Consider the following 17,251-nt stretch of genomic DNA (forward strand, 5'->3'; position numbering starts at 1 on the left):
GCAGAGGGGATGTCCCTTCCCTTTGGGTTGCAAATCCTTCTGTGCTCTATCTCCAATTCCCTTCCTAATGCTTAGGTGGGAAAAATGCTTGGCCTTTTTGCAGGTTGTTTGGCCATCAGGGGACACCCAGGATGCAGGACACAGTAGATCTAGAGTTGCTGGTCCAGGGTGGGTCCAGCTTGTTCCTCATACACCACCCAGTTACAGTCTGCAGCCCAGACCCCTACAATTAATTTTCCATATTTCTTTTTGAACAGCCTCTTTCAAACACCCAAAATGAGGTACCCAGACCAACTCCAAGCAGAGTAGGATCAAAATAATGGTCTCAAGGCCAGGAGTGGAGTTACCAGGCACAAAACTCCCACTAATTAGATGGAATAGTTCAGTGACAAAGTCCAGGCAGGGGCTGGGGGTTTGCAGTTGGGATTTCTCACCAGAGCACTGATCTTCAGGTGGCCTGAGGAAAATGTGAGGGGGAAATCTGTCCTTTGGCTGATGGCTGTGGTTGCTGTGATTTGGTAGGGGTTTGGAGCAGGTCCGTGTCTGAGTGTGACCAGGTCTGGGGGAGGGTGGGTGTGCTGGCACAGCCTGAGCTGGGTGTTGTGTGCCAGGTCTCAGCTCTGGATGCCACACAGGCACCTGAGGCTGATCCAAACCCTGCATCAGGCAAGGACCTCCTGATACTGGACAGGACCCATCTCTGGTAGAGGCTGAGCGAGCAGCAGATCCTAGTGGATGGAACTGGGAGAGGGATTCCCTAAAGGTCCTGTGCAAGGGGGAACTAGTGGCAGGAGGCAAATGTTTTAGTGTGGTAACGCTGGGAGATCATTGTAGACCAAACAAAGGATCTTGTGTTATAAACCCCACAATATCCACCCAGGAAATATCCAAACACTTCAGATCTCTTCTGAGGTTATTTCCTTAATTCTGTTTTAACTCCCGCACATTTGCGGATGCAATTATTGTCCTATGGAAAAAAAGAAAATACCCTCCCACACAAGTGAGATGAAGAATATTAGCTGGAGTCAGCCACTTGTGACAAGAGCTGCTTGAAGAACAGAGAGCTGTGTTTATGGTGCTCTGGTAACAAGCCAAGAGCACACTTTAAAGTAATGATTAGATGAAACAACAGCCGTTCCCCTTCTTCGAGAGCGGAGAGCCCGTCTCCAGCTGTGCTCGTCTCCCAGATGTGCCCGTGGGTCTGAGCGTGGGACTCCTGCCTGCAGACTCATCCCGCCTGCAGACTCGTCTCACCAGATCAACCAGTTTCACTTTTCAGAAATAGGAAGTTCGCCGGGATGGGCCGGCGAGCGCCCAGACGCGTGCGGGGAACGCGGGGCGGCAGGATGAGCTGCCCGGCCGGCGGCATGAGCCCGGGATCGCCCCTTCCTCCGGCCCCCCGGAGCGCGGTGGCGTAGCCCACCGCACCCACCGCATCACCGGCGATGGAGCAGTTTGTCAGGAAGCGTCTGAGCTTCCTGACATCCTTCTGGAACAAGCTCCGTCCCCGCGCCGTGACGGAGAGCTGCTCGCTGGGGTATCTTGGTTCTGATTCCGTTTCGCTGCACTCCGAGCCGAACTCCGTTTCCTTCGTCCCCAAGTCCTCTCTCTGTATCGCTTTATACGCTTTCACAGCCCGGAGCTCCGAGGAACTCAGCGTAAGCGCAGGGGACAAACTGCGTGTCCTCAGAGAAGAGGGGGAGTATGTGTTAGCCCGGCGGCTGCTGGGGGAGCCGGCCATGGGCTACGTCCCTGCTGCCTACGTGGCCAACCTCAGCCAGGGCACCTCTGCTCACCGCCCGTAAGTATCCAATGCTCTGGATCCGTAGGGGGATGGGGCTGGACCAGGGTAGCACATCCCTGTGCAGGGAAAGGCAGCGCTCCTTCTCCACAGCGATGGGGACAACGAGACCCTCGTCCCCTGCTTTTCCCATCAGTGGTGCCAGGACTGAGTGGGGATTCTACCCTGCCCTGGGCATCTCAGCCCTGGAACTCCTGCAGCTCGTGGTAGTGTGGTGGAGGGATTTGGCACAGCAAGCAAGATTTGGGGGACATGCCAAGGGGGTAGAGATGCTGGTGCCCCTTCCCAGCCGCATCACCCTCGCTCAGGATGGGGTGTTTCTGGTCTGGGATGTGGCGTGGTGGTGGGCATGGGTTGCAGCTATGGTGCCAAATAAACAGGCTCCTGCTTGCTCCAGCTGCTCTTCCTCTTGTCCTGCATTAAAGGGGAGGCAGCAGGGAGGGAGCTGGGGAAACCTGTACCTGAGCCCTGCCAGCTCCAAAGGGCTCAGGAGCATGGGAGGAAGCAGTTTGGGTTGGAACCTGCCAGGAGGCCCAGAGATCTGCAGGCCCAAGCTGTGGTGTTGGTGCTGCTGCCATCTGGTCCCTGCTTATCTAGAGATGGGGGCTCCCTCCCTGTCGGTGCCTCTCCCAGCCGACACGGAGCTCGGGGTGATGCCTCAGCCTTCTGTCAGCTGGGGAAAGCCCAGGCTCATCGTTGCATAAGGCAGCCTGGTCCCGACACGTCGGGCAAAGCGCCCCGAGACACTGCTGTTCCCTCTGGCCCTGAGTCACGCTGAGGGCTGGGAAGCGCAGGGCTGGGATGGATGTATCACCCTGGAGACCCCTCCATGCTCCCCCTGTGCTCAGTGAGTGGGGGTAAGAGAGGAGCGGAAGAAGCCTGGGAAGGGTCCCCAGTGTGAAGAGGCAATGCCAGCAGCCGGTGGGATGGGAGAGAACCTCTCTGCGTGAGCTTTGAGAAACACGAATCCAGTCTGGTTGCACTGTGCTGGGACCACAGCAGAGGGGACAGGGACAGCGGGGTCAGCTCCCTGCTTTAGTCCTGTGGTGTGGGACAGTGGGACAGGCTACAGTGGAGTGTGTGTGTGTGTTTGTGTGTGTTTGTGTGCACGTGTGTGTGTGTGTGCAAGTGAGTGTGGGCACCAGCCATGCACAGCCGGTGCCCAGCCCCATCCCGAGGACAGGGGTGAGGAGGATGCCGAGGCCGGGAGGGAGGATGGCAGTGAGGAGCACACAGACTCCACGGAGCCGCAGGTCGGAGCTGGGTGGTAATTTGTTCAGCTGCTGTAACCCCATCACATATAATTTCCTGAGCGGCCTCTCAGACGCTGGCGATCCCAGCTAATGACGAAACCTTCAGCTTCTCACGTCTTGGTTGCCTTAGGCTGGATGGAGTTTCCTCAGGCTGGATGGGGTTCCCCACACTCCCGTGCATCCCGCTGCATCAGGACACAACCAGCCAACCTGCCTTTCCTTGCTGGGGAGTCAGTGATGAATCTCAGTGCTGTGACACACAAGAGGGGTTTGGCTTGGTCCTCCTGTCCTCTCCCCTGGCATGGTGCTTTGAGGTTCCCAACCAGCACTACCAGGTGTTCTTACTGATACCATTTCCTCATGGGCTTAGAGCTGGTTCTGTCTATAAACTGCAGGTCAAGAAGTGCAAAGTGATCCTGTGCCTGCAGCTGTTGCTGTTGTGACAGGGCACAGGTACAACCCCACCAGAGCATCTTGCACACAGCACCAGGTGGTTGTTGCTTCATTCACCACAGGCCGAGGTGCAGCCCTGAGCCATGGGTGTAAACCTCCCGGGTTTGGGATGGGGCTGAGACCTGGACAGCTCAATCCAGTGGTGTTCAGACACTGATGGAGGAAATGCCCCACCCCTGGCAGTGTTCAGAGCCAGGTGGGATGGGGCATTGGGCAACCCAGTTTAGTGGAAGGTGTCCCTGCCCATGGCAAGATGGGTGGAGTGAGATGAGTTTTAGGGTCCCTTCCAACCCAAACCATTATTGGATTCTCTGATTCTACAAAATAGTTTGCAGTCAGTGAGCTGCAATAAACTGCAGCAAGTGACTGTAAAACCCACCCAATGAAGCAGCCCTGATGCAGGCAGCCACATTTACAGGTTCTGAGACATGAACCATGCTGTGCCACTCGCTTGGTGGCTCCAAGTATGAGCAAACAGTGGGATCCCAGGAGCTGCTCCCCTTCCCTGGCTCAGAAGGTGCAGGATGCCCTGAAATGGATGCAGCTCCATCCGTGCACCATCCCCTTACATTGCACTGACCCCTCTGCTCTGCTCCCCAGCTGGTACTTCAGCAAGATCAGCCGAAATGAAGCGGAACAGCTCCTCCTCTCGCCTCCCAACCAGCATGGCTCCTTCCTTGTTCGGGACAGTGAGAGCAGCAAGGGCGAATACTCCCTCTCAGGTGACTTTGTGGCATTTATCCAGAGAAAATTAGCACAGGGAAAAGAACCAGTTCCTTAGGGCAGCTTCTGGCTTGGTCACCACAAGGTGAAAAACAAGGGAATAAGTTTAAAGCCATTTTCAGCACCTTGTTGAAGTGAACCAGCTGCTTTCTGAGAGCGCAGAGCTGACAGAGAAGGGATGGACTGCAGAATTACTGCGGCAAAGGAAAGTGCGTGGCTCCCGTCCGGGGCATGGAAGCTGTAAACATTTCACTGTTACTTAATGATGGTGTCGTGGCACTAACTCCCAGGATTTCATTCCAACAGCTTTTGTCATCTGAGGGTTGTTTAAAAATATGCCACCACTCCAGATTGCCAGGGCCTGGGCGGCACAGACCAGGCAGTGCTGTTATGATCTGGTCCTATGCACATAGAAGTAATCCTCAGAAATTCACGTCAAACCCCTCATCCCACCATCAGTCCCTGGGCTGTGGGAGTCCTAGCTGCCACTGGTTTATCCACCTTGAGCAGCTCTGCTGTTCTCTGAGCAGGCCATTTCCACAGGAAATAATCCCTGATAATAAAGCATCGCCCCTGTGGTCCAAAGGAGCCCAGCTCACCCATGGCCAGGAGTCCTCTGAGCCAGGAGGTGGGAAAAGAAGAGATGTGGGGATTGGGATATAACACTTCAGGGGTGAGTTGTATTGCTTCAGGATAATTAAAAGACTGGGTGTCTGGAAAAGAGAGAGGGTGAGGTCAGCAGGCAGGTGGGAAGGAGCTGTTGATTGCACGAGTTGAGTTTTCTCCAACCTGGGCTTCCCCACAGTGCGCAACCACGCCAAGGTCAGCCACTTCCGAATCTGCAAGAGCCCCAGGGGCAGCCTCTACATCCAGAAGGGACACCCCTTCCCCAGCATGGAGGAGCTCCTTGCCTTCTACACGGAGCACTGGAAGGTCATCCAGAGCCCCTTGCTGCAGCCCTGCAGCCCCGCGGTGCGTACGCCGACGGCACAGAGGTCCCAGGGACGAGCAGGGTGGGAAAAAAAAGGAGAGAAAGACTAGGGAAAAGAGAAATAATTGCTCTATCCATTTGGGATTTGAGCTTTGCTAAACTAAATTTAAAGCCCACCTTTAGTATTGCTGCCAGCGTCACCTTTTATCAGCCACGTTAAGGCTGGGCATGGAATTTCTGTGGATTTTTGACTGGGGAAAAACTGAACAGAATTTTCTGAAATGTCTTCTCCATCTCAAAGACTAGAAACCAAGTTGTTACAAATCCCTTCAATATTGATTCTGGAAATACCTGCCCTTCCAATTTTTTCCTGAGAATGTAAGACATACACATTGGTTTTATATGCTTTTCATACCAATTAGTGTTGCACTCATAAATCTAATTACAGTATTAATCCCAAATTGCCAACTCATTTCCTGATTAGAATTCCATCCACTGATTACGACTTAGAAATAGCAATTAAACATGTGAATAATCCAACAGTGAAATTGAAAGGTGTAGTATAAAAGAAATACTTAATGAGCTGAAGTCTAAGTCAGCCATATTACGCAATAATATTAATTTAGTTGTTTTTATTTACTTGTGGAAGTGGAGAAAACTGCTTTTGAAGTCCGATTAGGAGTGAATTGTGACTGGAACTCCTGATATTTCATGTGGTCTCCCCAATCTCCCCCTTGCACACCTGGGCTCCCAGCAGGGGTCATGCAGATGATGCTTTGTGAACATTTAGCAGAAGGAAAAGCAATGCTCAGGCTGCAGCCCCTGTGCACACAGGTGGGGGGAGCTTCATGTCCTGCTCTGTGGGCACCAAAAGCTGGTGCAGGCTCCACCAGCAGGTCCTGCCAGGCTGGCTGGTCCAAGAGTGTCATTCCATGTCTGTTTGGCAGATGCCCCCCGAGCGGGATGGCTGGGAGCGCCCGCGCTGGGAGTTCACCCTGCGGAGGAAGCTGGGAGAGGGCTACTTCGGAGAGGTGTGGGAAGGGCTGTGGAGGAACACAGTACCAGTGGCCATCAAGATCATAAAAGGTACGTGGAATCCCAGCTGGGTCTCTCCTTCACTGCCACATTGTTCACACTCTTTTGTTTCCTCATCCTCTTGGTCACTGTGACTGTTTTATCAGGCAAATTATGGCAGGACCAGGCAAGGAGCCGCTGGACTATTTCTGTGGGCAGACCTAAGCTTGGGCTCCACTCAGTGGGTTTGGGATGAGTGACATCACATTGAGTCAAATGGGTTCATGACAAAGGGATGCAAAGCCCTGTGCAAGACAACTCTTGGCTGTTTGGGTCTGAGACACAGTTTGTGCAGACATAAACATTTGAAGGCAGGGGTGGGCTGCGGGGAGGAAAAAGGTCCTTATCCAACTTGAAGGTGTTGGGGTGCAACGTCCTCATGAGAAAGTAGCTCACAGTGGCCATGTTGGCTTTCTCACCCAGCTGACATGAAAGCAGAAGACTTCACCAAGGAGATTCAGAACCTGAAGCGCCTGAGGCATGAGAAGCTGATCCAGCTGCACGCTGTCTGCTCGCTGGATGAGCCCGTGTACATCATCACTGAGCTCATGCGCAAAGGCAACCTCCACAGCTACCTCAACAGTGAGTACCGTGCCAGCACCACGGGGAGAGGGCTCCTGGGACACTGCTGGTCTGGGTTCTGTGCCCTATGAATCTGAATGGGGACCCTAAGAGAGCACCAGTCTGGTTTAGGTCCTTTTTAGGTCAGTGATAACACAGATCAGTCCATGGGAACCTGGTGTAGATGGTCTTGGGTGACTCCAAGACTCAAAAACACTGTCTGGTGTGATTTGGGGTGTCTGTGTAGGCTGGGTCCATATCAGTCTCTGGGAGCCCAAGAATGTTGGTAGGGACCTTCATCTCTCCTTCTCCACCCACCCATGGTCTTCTTGCTCCCACCAGTGCACACAAATCCTATTGCTGTGTTTGGGCAACTCCACCTTCTTTGGGAATGAAATGGCCAAACCTCCCCAGGGGTTTGTTCATGTGCAGAGCTCATAAGAGGCCGTGGTCTACTCATCATCCTACCATCAGGCTATTTTTCTTGGCCTTTCTTTTCCTGATGCAGTAATCAGTCTTGAAAGGAAACAACTGCTCCCACTGAGACCTGTTTTTCTACTGGATACACCCCCTCCCACCCACACCAACCTTGCTTTTGGTTGGGGCTCCAGAAGCATTTGGGGCCAGAGGAGCTGGAGCTCACAAGAACAACAGGTTGAGAGGCCTGGTGGGAGATTTGCACGACAGAAGGTCCCCTTTAGCTTTGAACAAGACATGGATATCTGCATCTTTGTTGCAGCACATGGTGCTCTTCAGAGTCCCATTCCTGAGGAGGCACAAGGCTGTGCTGAGCTTCCCCCACAGTGCCACCAGGACAGTTAGCCAGGACCTCCAATTCAAGGTTTTCCAGGTTTCCCTAGTTCCACATTGCCAGCACAGGGTCTCTCTCCAAACCAGAACACCCAGAACAGATGTTGGTAGATTGCCCCCAACTCTTGGATCATCTGGATTAATAGGTCCTGAAGGGAAGTCCCTGGGCACCTCCCACCTGCTCAACATTGCCTGCCAAGTGGCGGATGGGATGAGGTACCTGGAGGAGAAGCACATTGTCCACCGGGATCTGGCAGCCAGAAACATCCTGGTGGGAGAGGAACTCACCTGCAAAATTGCTGACTTTGGACTTGCCCGGCTCCTCAAGGTCAGTCCTGTTACCCTGGGCCACCAAGCTGCCCCGTGCTGCAGCTGTTCCCTGCCATCCTCTTTCCCAATCTGCAGCTCCAGCAAAGCCCCGAAAGCAGTCTCTGTGTTCATCATCCCATCCCTCGTGTCCCATCTCCTGTTGCTTTTCAGGATGACATTTATTCCACCAGCAGCAGCACTAAAATCCCAGTGAAGTGGACAGCCCCGGAGGCAGCCAACTACCGCACCTACTCCCTCAAGTCCGATGTCTGGTCCTACGGGATTCTGCTCTACGAAGTCTTCACGTATGGGCAGATCCCGTATGAAGGTAGGGCTGCCAGCACACTCCTGTGCCCTCCATCCACGTGCCCAGGTGGGCAACTCTGGGGACATCAGATTCAGGGGAATCTTCTCCTTCCCTTGCAGGGATGACAAACCAAGAAACTGTACGGCAAATCACCAGGGGCTACCGCCTTCCCCGGCCCAGCTCCTGCCCTCCCGAGATCTACAGCATCATGCTGGAATGCTGGAGTGGCAACACGGAGGAGCGTCCCACCTTCCTGGCCCTGCGGGAGAAGCTGGGCTTCATCTACAGAAGGCTGCTCAGTTCCCTCTCCTGAGGGACCCCTTCCCGCCACCCTTCCTGCACAAGACACTCCAGGCCAGCTCTTGCCAAGAAGTTCCTTTCTAGTAGTTTGCCCTTTGGCAGGGCTACAAGGAAAGCACGTCCCCCAAAAAACCAGTCCATGGTCCCTCCCAGTCAGGATGCAGGGATGTGGCAAAGGGAAAAGGCAGTGAGTTGTGGAGAACTTGTTGCCAGCACTTGGCTGTGTAGCAGTCTGGAGAAGTCCCATAGTAACAGAAGCATCACCCAGAGTTTACATCTTCGTTCAGTCAGTAGGGTGGGAGCTCCCTGTCACTCCCCACACCAACATGAAGGTTTGCAGTTCATGTTCAGCTGTGGCTCCGCTTGATTTTTCTTGTAGTGTGTGTCCGGTGTATTTATCAATAAATGTGTGTACATCCATCCATGGGAGTCCTTGCAGGGTACTGCTGGATGCTCTGTCCTTACCACACTGCTCTGCTCCCTCCCAGGAATCATAGATCGATTTGGGATGGAAGGGATCTTCATGGTTCATCTTGTTCCAACCCCCCTGCCATGGGCAAGGAAACTCTCCACTAGACCAGGTTGTTCCAAGCCCTGTCCAAGCTGGGTATGAACATTTTCAGGGATGGGTTCAAGGAACCCACCAAGGATAGGTTCAAGGAAGCAATGGTTTGCAACCAGTCCCACTCTTGGAACCACGGATATAACCATTATTTTGTCTCTTTGGACTCTGTTCATCCAGGTATACACTGAACCTCAGTGTGCCTCTGCCACCCCTTTCCCAGCCAGCAGCCCTGCTTGCCCTGAGAACCCTGCACAGGCAGCTCCTCTCTGGGCTGCTCCACTCTAGATCCTTTTCTCACTCACCATTGTGTGTTATTCCAATAAAAATGTATGTTTGGGATCCACTATTTCATCCCAGGTGCAGGCAGGGAAGGTAAAACACTGCTTCACTCAAAAGAGAGTTTTGCTCTTTACCCCACGCTTGGTGCAAAGCCAAGAGATGATCCCACCACCCCCAGCTCCTCACTGATCCCAGGGCACAGCATTACAGGGGGACCTTGAGCCTCTGGTCCCTCCCAAGCCAGGGGAGCATTTTCTCCAGCCAAGTCCCTGTTGCCCATTCTGCCCATGCACACTCCCAGAGGCCAGGCTGTCCTTGGCAGCAGTGGAAGGACCCACAGAAAAGCAGCACTGGGAGCAATGCCAAGACTCCAGGCTGGTGCAGGCAGCCTCTCAGGGGTGGCCTGAGTGAGGCTGCTCGAGCACTAACACACTCATGGCACTGGTGGCTGTGGGTGAAAGGCAGCTGGCACTGAATTCCTCCTGATGAGCCTATTTTGCCTGTTTGCAGGTGACTGCTGGGACTGAGCCAGCAGCTGCGTTGGAATTTATAAAGTTAATAAAGTTTATGCAACACTCCCCACGCCTGGGCAGTGTCCGTGCTGTGTGGAACGGCAGAAACGAGTCTGGCTGTTAATTGAGCAAGTCTCGGTGCACGAGGGGCCTGGAAAGGGGAGGCAGGAATGTGGTTTAGGGGAGGGATGAATCCTGCTCTGTTCATGCTTCCTCTGGAGCCTGAGCAGGGGTGAGGCAGTTGCTGAGCCCACGGAACCGCAGCCGTGCCCTGGGAAGGCAACAGCTCCAGATTTGAGTGTTCCCAGACGGAAAAAGCAACAGGTTGGGTTTGGACACGGTTGCAAGAGGAAGCCCTCATTTGTACAAGCATTTTTCAGCCTGATCCAACACTTGAGCAGAGAGAACACTGATGCACAGTCAGGTCCTGCAAGAAAATAAAGACCAAAGCTGTGTCTGGCATGTGAGGAGTTCACGGCACAGGCATGGTGGGGCTGCTGCAGCATAGAAACATAGAAAGATTTTGGTTGGAAGAGACCTTCAAGACCACCTTGTTCCAACCCTGTTGCTGTGGGCAGGAACACTTTCCACTAGACCAGGTTGCTGGAAGAGCAAGACATTAAATTTGCAGATCTGGTTGCCACCAGATGGAGCTCAAAAATAAGCAGGAGGAGAAGGGTGTGCATGAGGTGATGGGGTGGTGGGGCTGGCACAGGGCGATGGGGCTGGTGTGGGACACAGTGGTCCATGGTGGGATACCTGGAGAGGTCAGTGGGGCTGGCAGGGCTGCAGGCAGCCTCCTGCCTGCACCAGCCCAGCAGACACGTGGCTCCAGAACAGCCCCCTCAGCTGTTGCTGTGACCTCACGGGGATGTGGGGCAGGAAAATGGGGGCATGATGACACAGTGCTGCCCACAGCAGCTTTTCTTTCCTCCTCTGCCTCCTCTTCCTCCTCCCCCTCCTCCTCCTCCTCCTCCTCCTCCACTGCCTGGGGTGTGCCCTCCAGCACGGTCTGCTGGGTTTTGGCGTTTCTCCGAGTCATTACTTGCTTTCTAAAAGTAGACAGAGTTGGTGGGGGTGGGGGAGGTGGTGGAGCCCAAATTTTCCCATTTGCTCCCAGGATCTCAGCCTGGGCTGGGCACTGCAGCTCCCCCCAAAACTGGACCAGGCTTTTCCTTAAATCCATCGCACAAAGGCAGGGATGTTGTGGTCCTGAACCCCTCCGGAGTGGGCACTGCAAATCCTGCTGTTACAGGCATTCTGCTGCTCTGTTTCCAGCCTGGCATGTGCCCTGTTTGCAGATTCAAGGAGTGGAGCCTTGACCCAGTGGCATTTGGAAACAGTGTCAGGCTAATGCAAGGTATTTGAGCTGCACAGCTCATTTCTATTTTTAAGATCCCACATCAGCCTTGGAAGGGTGAGGGGGAAGCAAAGCTGCTGGAGGAAAAAAGAAAACAACAAAACAACCCCAAACAGCAAGAGGCAGGGAATGAAAGGAAGTATTTCTCACCAGAGGCAGTGGGGTGGTACGAGGGGCACTGCAAAGGATGAGAGTGAGCAGAAACCTGCGAGTTTTTAATAAATTATGTGAGTTAATCAACAGTCAAAATACCTCTGGGGGAGGAGGAGGGGGGGGCAGCATCAATCCCAGTGGAGTTGGTGCCATGGGAGGTGGGTGATTGCCACTCTGATAGCAAGTCCTGTGCAAAGGGGGAGGATGATTAGGGAGGGTTATAGTGTAGGGGAAACCCCTTTACTTGTCTCACTTCTACTGCTCAATGTCTCTCCTGCTATCCCACCACAGCAGGCAGCACGATGACACAAGACACATGAAGTCAGCTGGAATCATGGAACAACCTGCTAGGATCACATTCCCCAACACTGCCAATTCCACCCCAAGCACCACATCTACAGGTCTTTTAAATCCCTCCAGGGATGGTGACTCCACTGCCCTGGGCAGCCTGTTCCCATGCTTGATAATCCTTTCAGTGAGGAAATTTGTCCTGATATCCAGTCCAGCACAATGTGAGGCCATTTCACAGAATTATGGAACGAGAGTTTTCTCTCACCACTTGTTACTTGGGAAAAGAGACCGACACCCACAGCAATGGAGATGGAAAGAGAACAAAAATAAACTTGCTTGGCTGTCAGATGCTTTTCCTAAATATGTCTGAATGCTGTGGAGATGCAAGAAAGGCACTAAAAGCCTTTCAAGCCCAAGCAAACAAGGCAATGCCAAGGGCTTTGCTCTCAGCAATACCAGGAAGCTGCCTGGGAGAACATCTGGGAGGATCTGGGCTCTCCCTGCTTCTTCACTCCCACCAGAGAAGGAACCTGAGTCTGTGACACTGTACAGACATTCAGAAAAACACCCTTTAATTCAGCAGGGTGTTTCCAGGCAGTTTTGCTCTGCTGGACAGGGAGCCATGGGCATAAGGGCAGCCATGGACAGGTTCTGCAGTCACTGCTGCAAATCCAACCCACCTTGCAGCAATGTGGGAATGAGTTTAACCTCCATCCAGCATCCAAGAACAGGATGGAGGGGCGTCACTGTGCCAGTGGCATCACAGAGCAGCTCACTTAGCTTGGTCAGGCTGGGCAGTGTGCCCAGCCTGAAAAGGAGGGGCACAGGATTGGTATTTTTGCTCTGCCACTTCCTTCCCTGGGTGCCTGGGGACAGTTGTTGAGCTTGACCCTCAGTGATCACGAGATCAACAAGCAAATACAGCAATATTGACTTTACTTTTGTGTGTCCACACTGTAATCTGCAGGCTTGGAAAAAAAAATATTTTTTTTTTCCCTCTCCAAAATGTGGGGCTTGTGCTGGGAACCAGCAGTTGAGGAGGCACTGCTGCTGCCTTGAGGCATCCCAAGAATAAGCAGCACCCAAAAGGGTTTGCTGAGGCAAGGAAGGCCCTGGAGCAGTGCCACAGCCATGCTTTCCAGCTTGCCAGCCAGAGACAAAAAGCCTTGTCTTGTCTTACTCAGGAAGGATTGATTTTTGCTTGCTTTTCCTGTGCTCTGGGAAGTTTAAAGGCTGCCGTGTGCCTCCTGTGATACACAGCCCCCTGCACACTGGTGGAGCCACCCCAGAAACAGCAGTTTGCTTCCTGGTTGGAAGTTGCATCAGATCAGTTGTGGGGTGATGTGCTGCTGTGGACATGGGGGTCACCCACAGGGTGCTGGCAGCCTCTGGGGTCCAAACTGTGTGCCCAAGGCTGTTGGGACCCCCCCACAGCCATTTCTTTAGGATGCACATGCTTACACAGGGAGAACAGAGGTCCCACTGCTGTCCTGGCCCCTTACAGGGACAGGGGACACAGACCCTCTGCCCCGAGAACAAGATCTGCTGCCTGGAGAAGCAGAGCTCAAGCAAAAGCTTACTCAACACTTTTCCCAACCAGAAACAAGAAACAAAGCGAGAAGTGACCCAGATGCCCCTGCAGCATGGACAGAAAGCAGAGCAGCCCTGGCCCCCCCCAACCCCCCCTTCCCCAGCTGCTCCCTGCCCTTCTCCCTGTCTGCCTGGGGCACTGGAGGGGGGAAGTCACGGCTCAGGGGTCCCATGACCTCGGCTGCCATCGGGGCTGCAGCACCTGGTGCACACAGGGACAGTCCCACACCTCATGCTGTGGCTGGAAGCAGAGCAGGAAGAATTGGCACCTTTAAATCAAGCTCTGCCAGGTTTATTCTGCCTCCAGCAGGAACAAAGGTGCTCCCTTCACCCTGGCACGAGCAGGCTCTTGTATTTCCAACTACCAGGCTGATCACAGAAGGATCAAACAGCCAAGCTGACTAATTCGAGGCAAAAATCAGCCAAAACAGTCCTTAAAGCAGTACAGCACGTGGGCCAGAGGGGATCCAGGGCTGCCAAATCCAGTGCACCCCAAGCTGCCACCCACACCATGAGCTCCAGCCTGACATCAAGACCCCCAAAACACATGGCTTGAGCAAGCCTCATCTCTCCCCTCATTATGGAAGGCTCACTTTTCACCCAGTTCCTTCCCCCAGCCCCAACCAGACTGGCTCAGGCCCTGGCACTCACTCCTACCCCTCCAGGCACGAGGGCAGGGCAGCAATGTGCTGGGGGAGCAAAACAAGTTCAGTGCCAGCAGCAACAGGCTCTGCAGCCAAGTAAGGAGAAAAGGAGGGGTGGGGAAGGCTTTTGCAGCATCACCCCAGCCCAGCCAGATCCTGCTCACTTACAAAACACACACAGACCAGTGAGTCACACCGGCACGTGATATCCACGTGATATCCGGCATCACCAGCTCCTGCTGCTGCGGTCGGAAGCTGTGCTGTGCTGTGCCCTGGTCCAGCCCCACTGACACCCCCAGCACCCCTCACCCTGCCCTCTCCCCGCCACACATGAAGAACAACAACCTGCACAGAGCTTTAAAAGGCTGCTCAAGTTTATTAGTTGCCATTGCACGGAGTCCAAGGTAATAAAATGGGTTACAGTCTGCTTAGTTACACTGGGAAAGAGTCAAAAGGCTGGTGTGGAATCGTCGGGGTTTGCTGCCCTTTTCCATCACGAGGCAGCACCTTTGCCCTGGAGCAGCCAGCTACTCTACGGGGAGGGGGCTGTGCCCGCCGGACGCGGAGCAGCCGCGCACCCGCTCACACCGAGGGCCCAGAGCTGGGCTCGCTCAGGTGGCGCCTCCGTCCTGCCCCTGGCGCTGGCACCAGGCCACAAGCCATCGGTCCTGCTGTCACCCGCAGGGCTTCCAAGCTGCAGGACAGAGCAGAGAGAGGGTCAGGTCGGCGTTGAAGGGTGGTGTTACCGCTCCTGTGGCAAAGCGGTGGGTGCCCTGGGCACGGGCACGGCCCATCGGGTCAGGATGCACCTCAAGGGATGCAGCGGGGAGGTCCCCAACTGGGACACCCTGGATGCTGCCTTTGTGCTCCGCCTGTGTCATCTCAAAGCACTCACCTCTGCGGGGACTCCGACACGGTTGTCATGGTCGGGTGAGTCGTCTTCCCAAAGAAGAAGCTGGCCCACCACTGGCCGGGGTCAGACTTGGGCAGGTCTGGGGGAGACAGTGCATGCCAGGGGAAGTCCAGGTCAGTGCAACCCACATCCACCCCACGCTCATCCCATAGGAGAGGCTGGGTCACCTCCAGTCAGATTTTCAGAGGAGGAGCTGGGAGCAGAGTCCCCCCCTGAGCCAGGACAGGTGGGACTTACCCAGGGAGTGGGGGATGACTTCCCCAGAGTACTCCGAGCTGCAGGAGCTGTTGCTGGATGTGGAGCTCAGGCGCCCTGTGGAGAAAACACGTCCATCAGAACCACTGCTGACCCTCGGTTGTGCCACGAGAAGCAAAGCACGACCTCGGTGTGACTGTCCCTGTCCCTAAGTGACACGGCTCAGTCTCATCACTAGCTCACTCCAGGACTTGCCAGGTTTAGTGCCAGCTCAAGAAAAACCACTAGGAAGGAATACTGATGAGATTCCAAGAGCAGGAAGCACAAAAACACCTGAACACCTCTGTAGGATTACACCTTCAACCCCAAGGACAAAATTTAGTGGGTTTGGGAGGCCTATGCAGATGACTTGATGCCAAGAGGATGCAGATTCCTGTGTTCTAGTCCAACTGCTACGAGCCTCTTGCGTGTTTCAGCTCAAGGGGAATCCTTTAACTCTCTCTGGGTTAGGCAATCCATTAAACCAGAAATTCTCTGCCAGGAGAGGTACCAGTAGCAACCGTTGCCCAGATTAGGTTTTGAAGCTCATTTCTACAGCAACAACGCAAGGTGAAGCCATCACCTCCCCTTCCCTGTAAACTTAGTATAAGTGAAGGTTTGAGGTCCCTCACCAGCTGGTACAGCCGGGCAGGGGCTGTGAGGCCCAAAGGAGGCTCTGGGCAGCAGGAGGGACACTGCTGGCTGTCCCCTTTTCTCAGCAAAGGCTCACACGGGGCTGCAGCTGAAAGCACAGACCTGAGCTCAGCTCCATCTCTGCTGGAGTCACATCCCCCAAACACCTGGCAGAGCCCCCCACCTGCTCCTCCAGCATCCTGAGACCACCCCAGCCCCCAGCCCGCCCTTACTTCTGCGGTAGTTGTGCGTGGCCATGAGCGAGCCGCTGGATGGGATGGATGCCATGGTTCTTGATCCTGGTTGTTGTGCAGATCTAAACCTGTGAGCACAGAGGCAGCTGTCAGCAACCCCCTGACCCACACCTGCACCCCAGAAACCTGCAAGGGTGTAGATGTAAACATCGTGGCTTCTGGAGAGATGGGATGTGCAACCCTGTGCAGATCTGCACAGGGATTAAATCCACAGAGCTCGAAGAGCTACGTGCTGCATAATTCCCTCGTACACAAGCGCCTGCCCGGAGCACAGCCAGGCACATCCGCACAGCCCCTTCCCGACCCCCCGCGGGTGTTTTTCTTGCAGGAATCCAACTCCCCTCCTTGTATCAACAGCTGGAGTTATGAAATCCCTGACGGATGTTGCATAAGGAGCAAAGAAATGTTCAGCTGGGGCACATACCGAGGGTGTTCCAGCACGAGTTTCCAGCCCCAGCCTGTTCTCAGCGGCCTCCCCATCACCCACAGCCGGGACAAACCTGCCCGCCCTCCACCTTTGTTGTGGTTCAACTCCAGTTCTGAACTAGAGAGAACTGAACTTTCTCCTCCTTGCACAAAGCACCTTCCCGCCCAGCGCTGACTCTTCCCACAGTCTGACCCCCTTTTTCTTCAAGAAAGCTCAAAAAAAAAAAAAGTAAAATAAAGGCTCAGGGGGGCCCAGGGTGCCAGATCCCAACAGCTGGACCTGCGCGGGGGGACACACAGCGAGCCCCGCCACCACCCGCGAGAAGCAACCTGGCCGTCCTTAGCGGAGAGGGAAACTGAGGCACGGAAAAGTTTCACCCCAAAGCGTCTCCGCGCCGACCCCCCTCGAAGGAAAAACCCCCCCAGATCGCCACGGGCCGCCCCGTTTTTCTCCCCCCGCGCCGCGCCTGCACGACGAGGTCTGAGCGCACCTGGGCTGGGCTGTGTGCGGGCTCCGGCGGGGAGGGGGGCGCTGGGGCCGCGGGGCCCGCGCTGCGGGGTCTGCGCTCCGCTCGCTCCGCACCGCACGGCCTGAGCCGCGGCGCTGCCGCTCCCCGCACCGAGCGAGGATTAAATCCCCCCCGGCCGCGCCCTCCCGCGACACCCGCCAATCGCCGCGGGGGCGTGGCCGGCCACACCCCTTCCCCGCGGGGCCGCGGCTGTCGCGATTGTCGCGGTAGGGGCAGGAGGGCTGAAATGTGGTGCTGGATTAAAGAGCCTTCGAACTTGCAGTAAACGTGAATAAATAAATACGGGCTTGAGGGGTTCTGAGCAGGCTGGGCTGTGTCAGTTTTTTTCGGGGAGAATGTTTTATT

General features: G+C 54.7%; 2 protein-coding genes across 2 annotated transcripts; one reads left to right on the forward strand and one right to left on the reverse strand.

Annotated features, from left to right (window-relative positions):
• The first annotated feature begins 1,445 nt into the window (after positions 1-1,445).
• LOC126639103 (tyrosine-protein kinase Srms-like) lies at positions 1,446-9,431 on the forward strand. Its single transcript, XM_050313614.1, has 8 exons — positions 1,446-1,801; positions 4,108-4,229; positions 5,036-5,202; positions 6,109-6,247; positions 6,659-6,817; positions 7,753-7,934; positions 8,087-8,243; positions 8,342-9,431. The coding sequence occupies exons 1-8, from the start codon at positions 1,446-1,448 to the stop codon at positions 8,533-8,535; spliced, it is 1,476 nt and encodes a 491-aa protein (XP_050169571.1). The 3' UTR covers positions 8,536-9,431.
• Positions 9,432-14,272: 4,841 nt separating this feature from the next.
• Positions 14,273-17,006, reverse strand: PPDPF (pancreatic progenitor cell differentiation and proliferation factor). Its single transcript, XM_050314017.1, has 5 exons — positions 16,868-17,006; positions 15,930-16,018; positions 15,067-15,141; positions 14,812-14,908; positions 14,273-14,610 (listed from the first exon to the last, which is right to left on the reverse strand). The coding sequence occupies exons 2-5, from the start codon at positions 15,982-15,984 to the stop codon at positions 14,499-14,501; spliced, it is 339 nt and encodes a 112-aa protein (XP_050169974.1). The 5' UTR covers positions 15,985-16,018; positions 16,868-17,006; the 3' UTR covers positions 14,273-14,498.
• Positions 17,007-17,251: the final 245 nt, after the last annotated feature.

The sequence above is a fragment of the Myiozetetes cayanensis genome, unplaced genomic scaffold, assembly GCF_022539395.1.
Source record: "Myiozetetes cayanensis isolate MyiCay16 unplaced genomic scaffold, myiCay2020 scf19, whole genome shotgun sequence".
Classification (NCBI taxonomy): domain Eukaryota; kingdom Metazoa; phylum Chordata; class Aves; order Passeriformes; family Tyrannidae; genus Myiozetetes; species Myiozetetes cayanensis.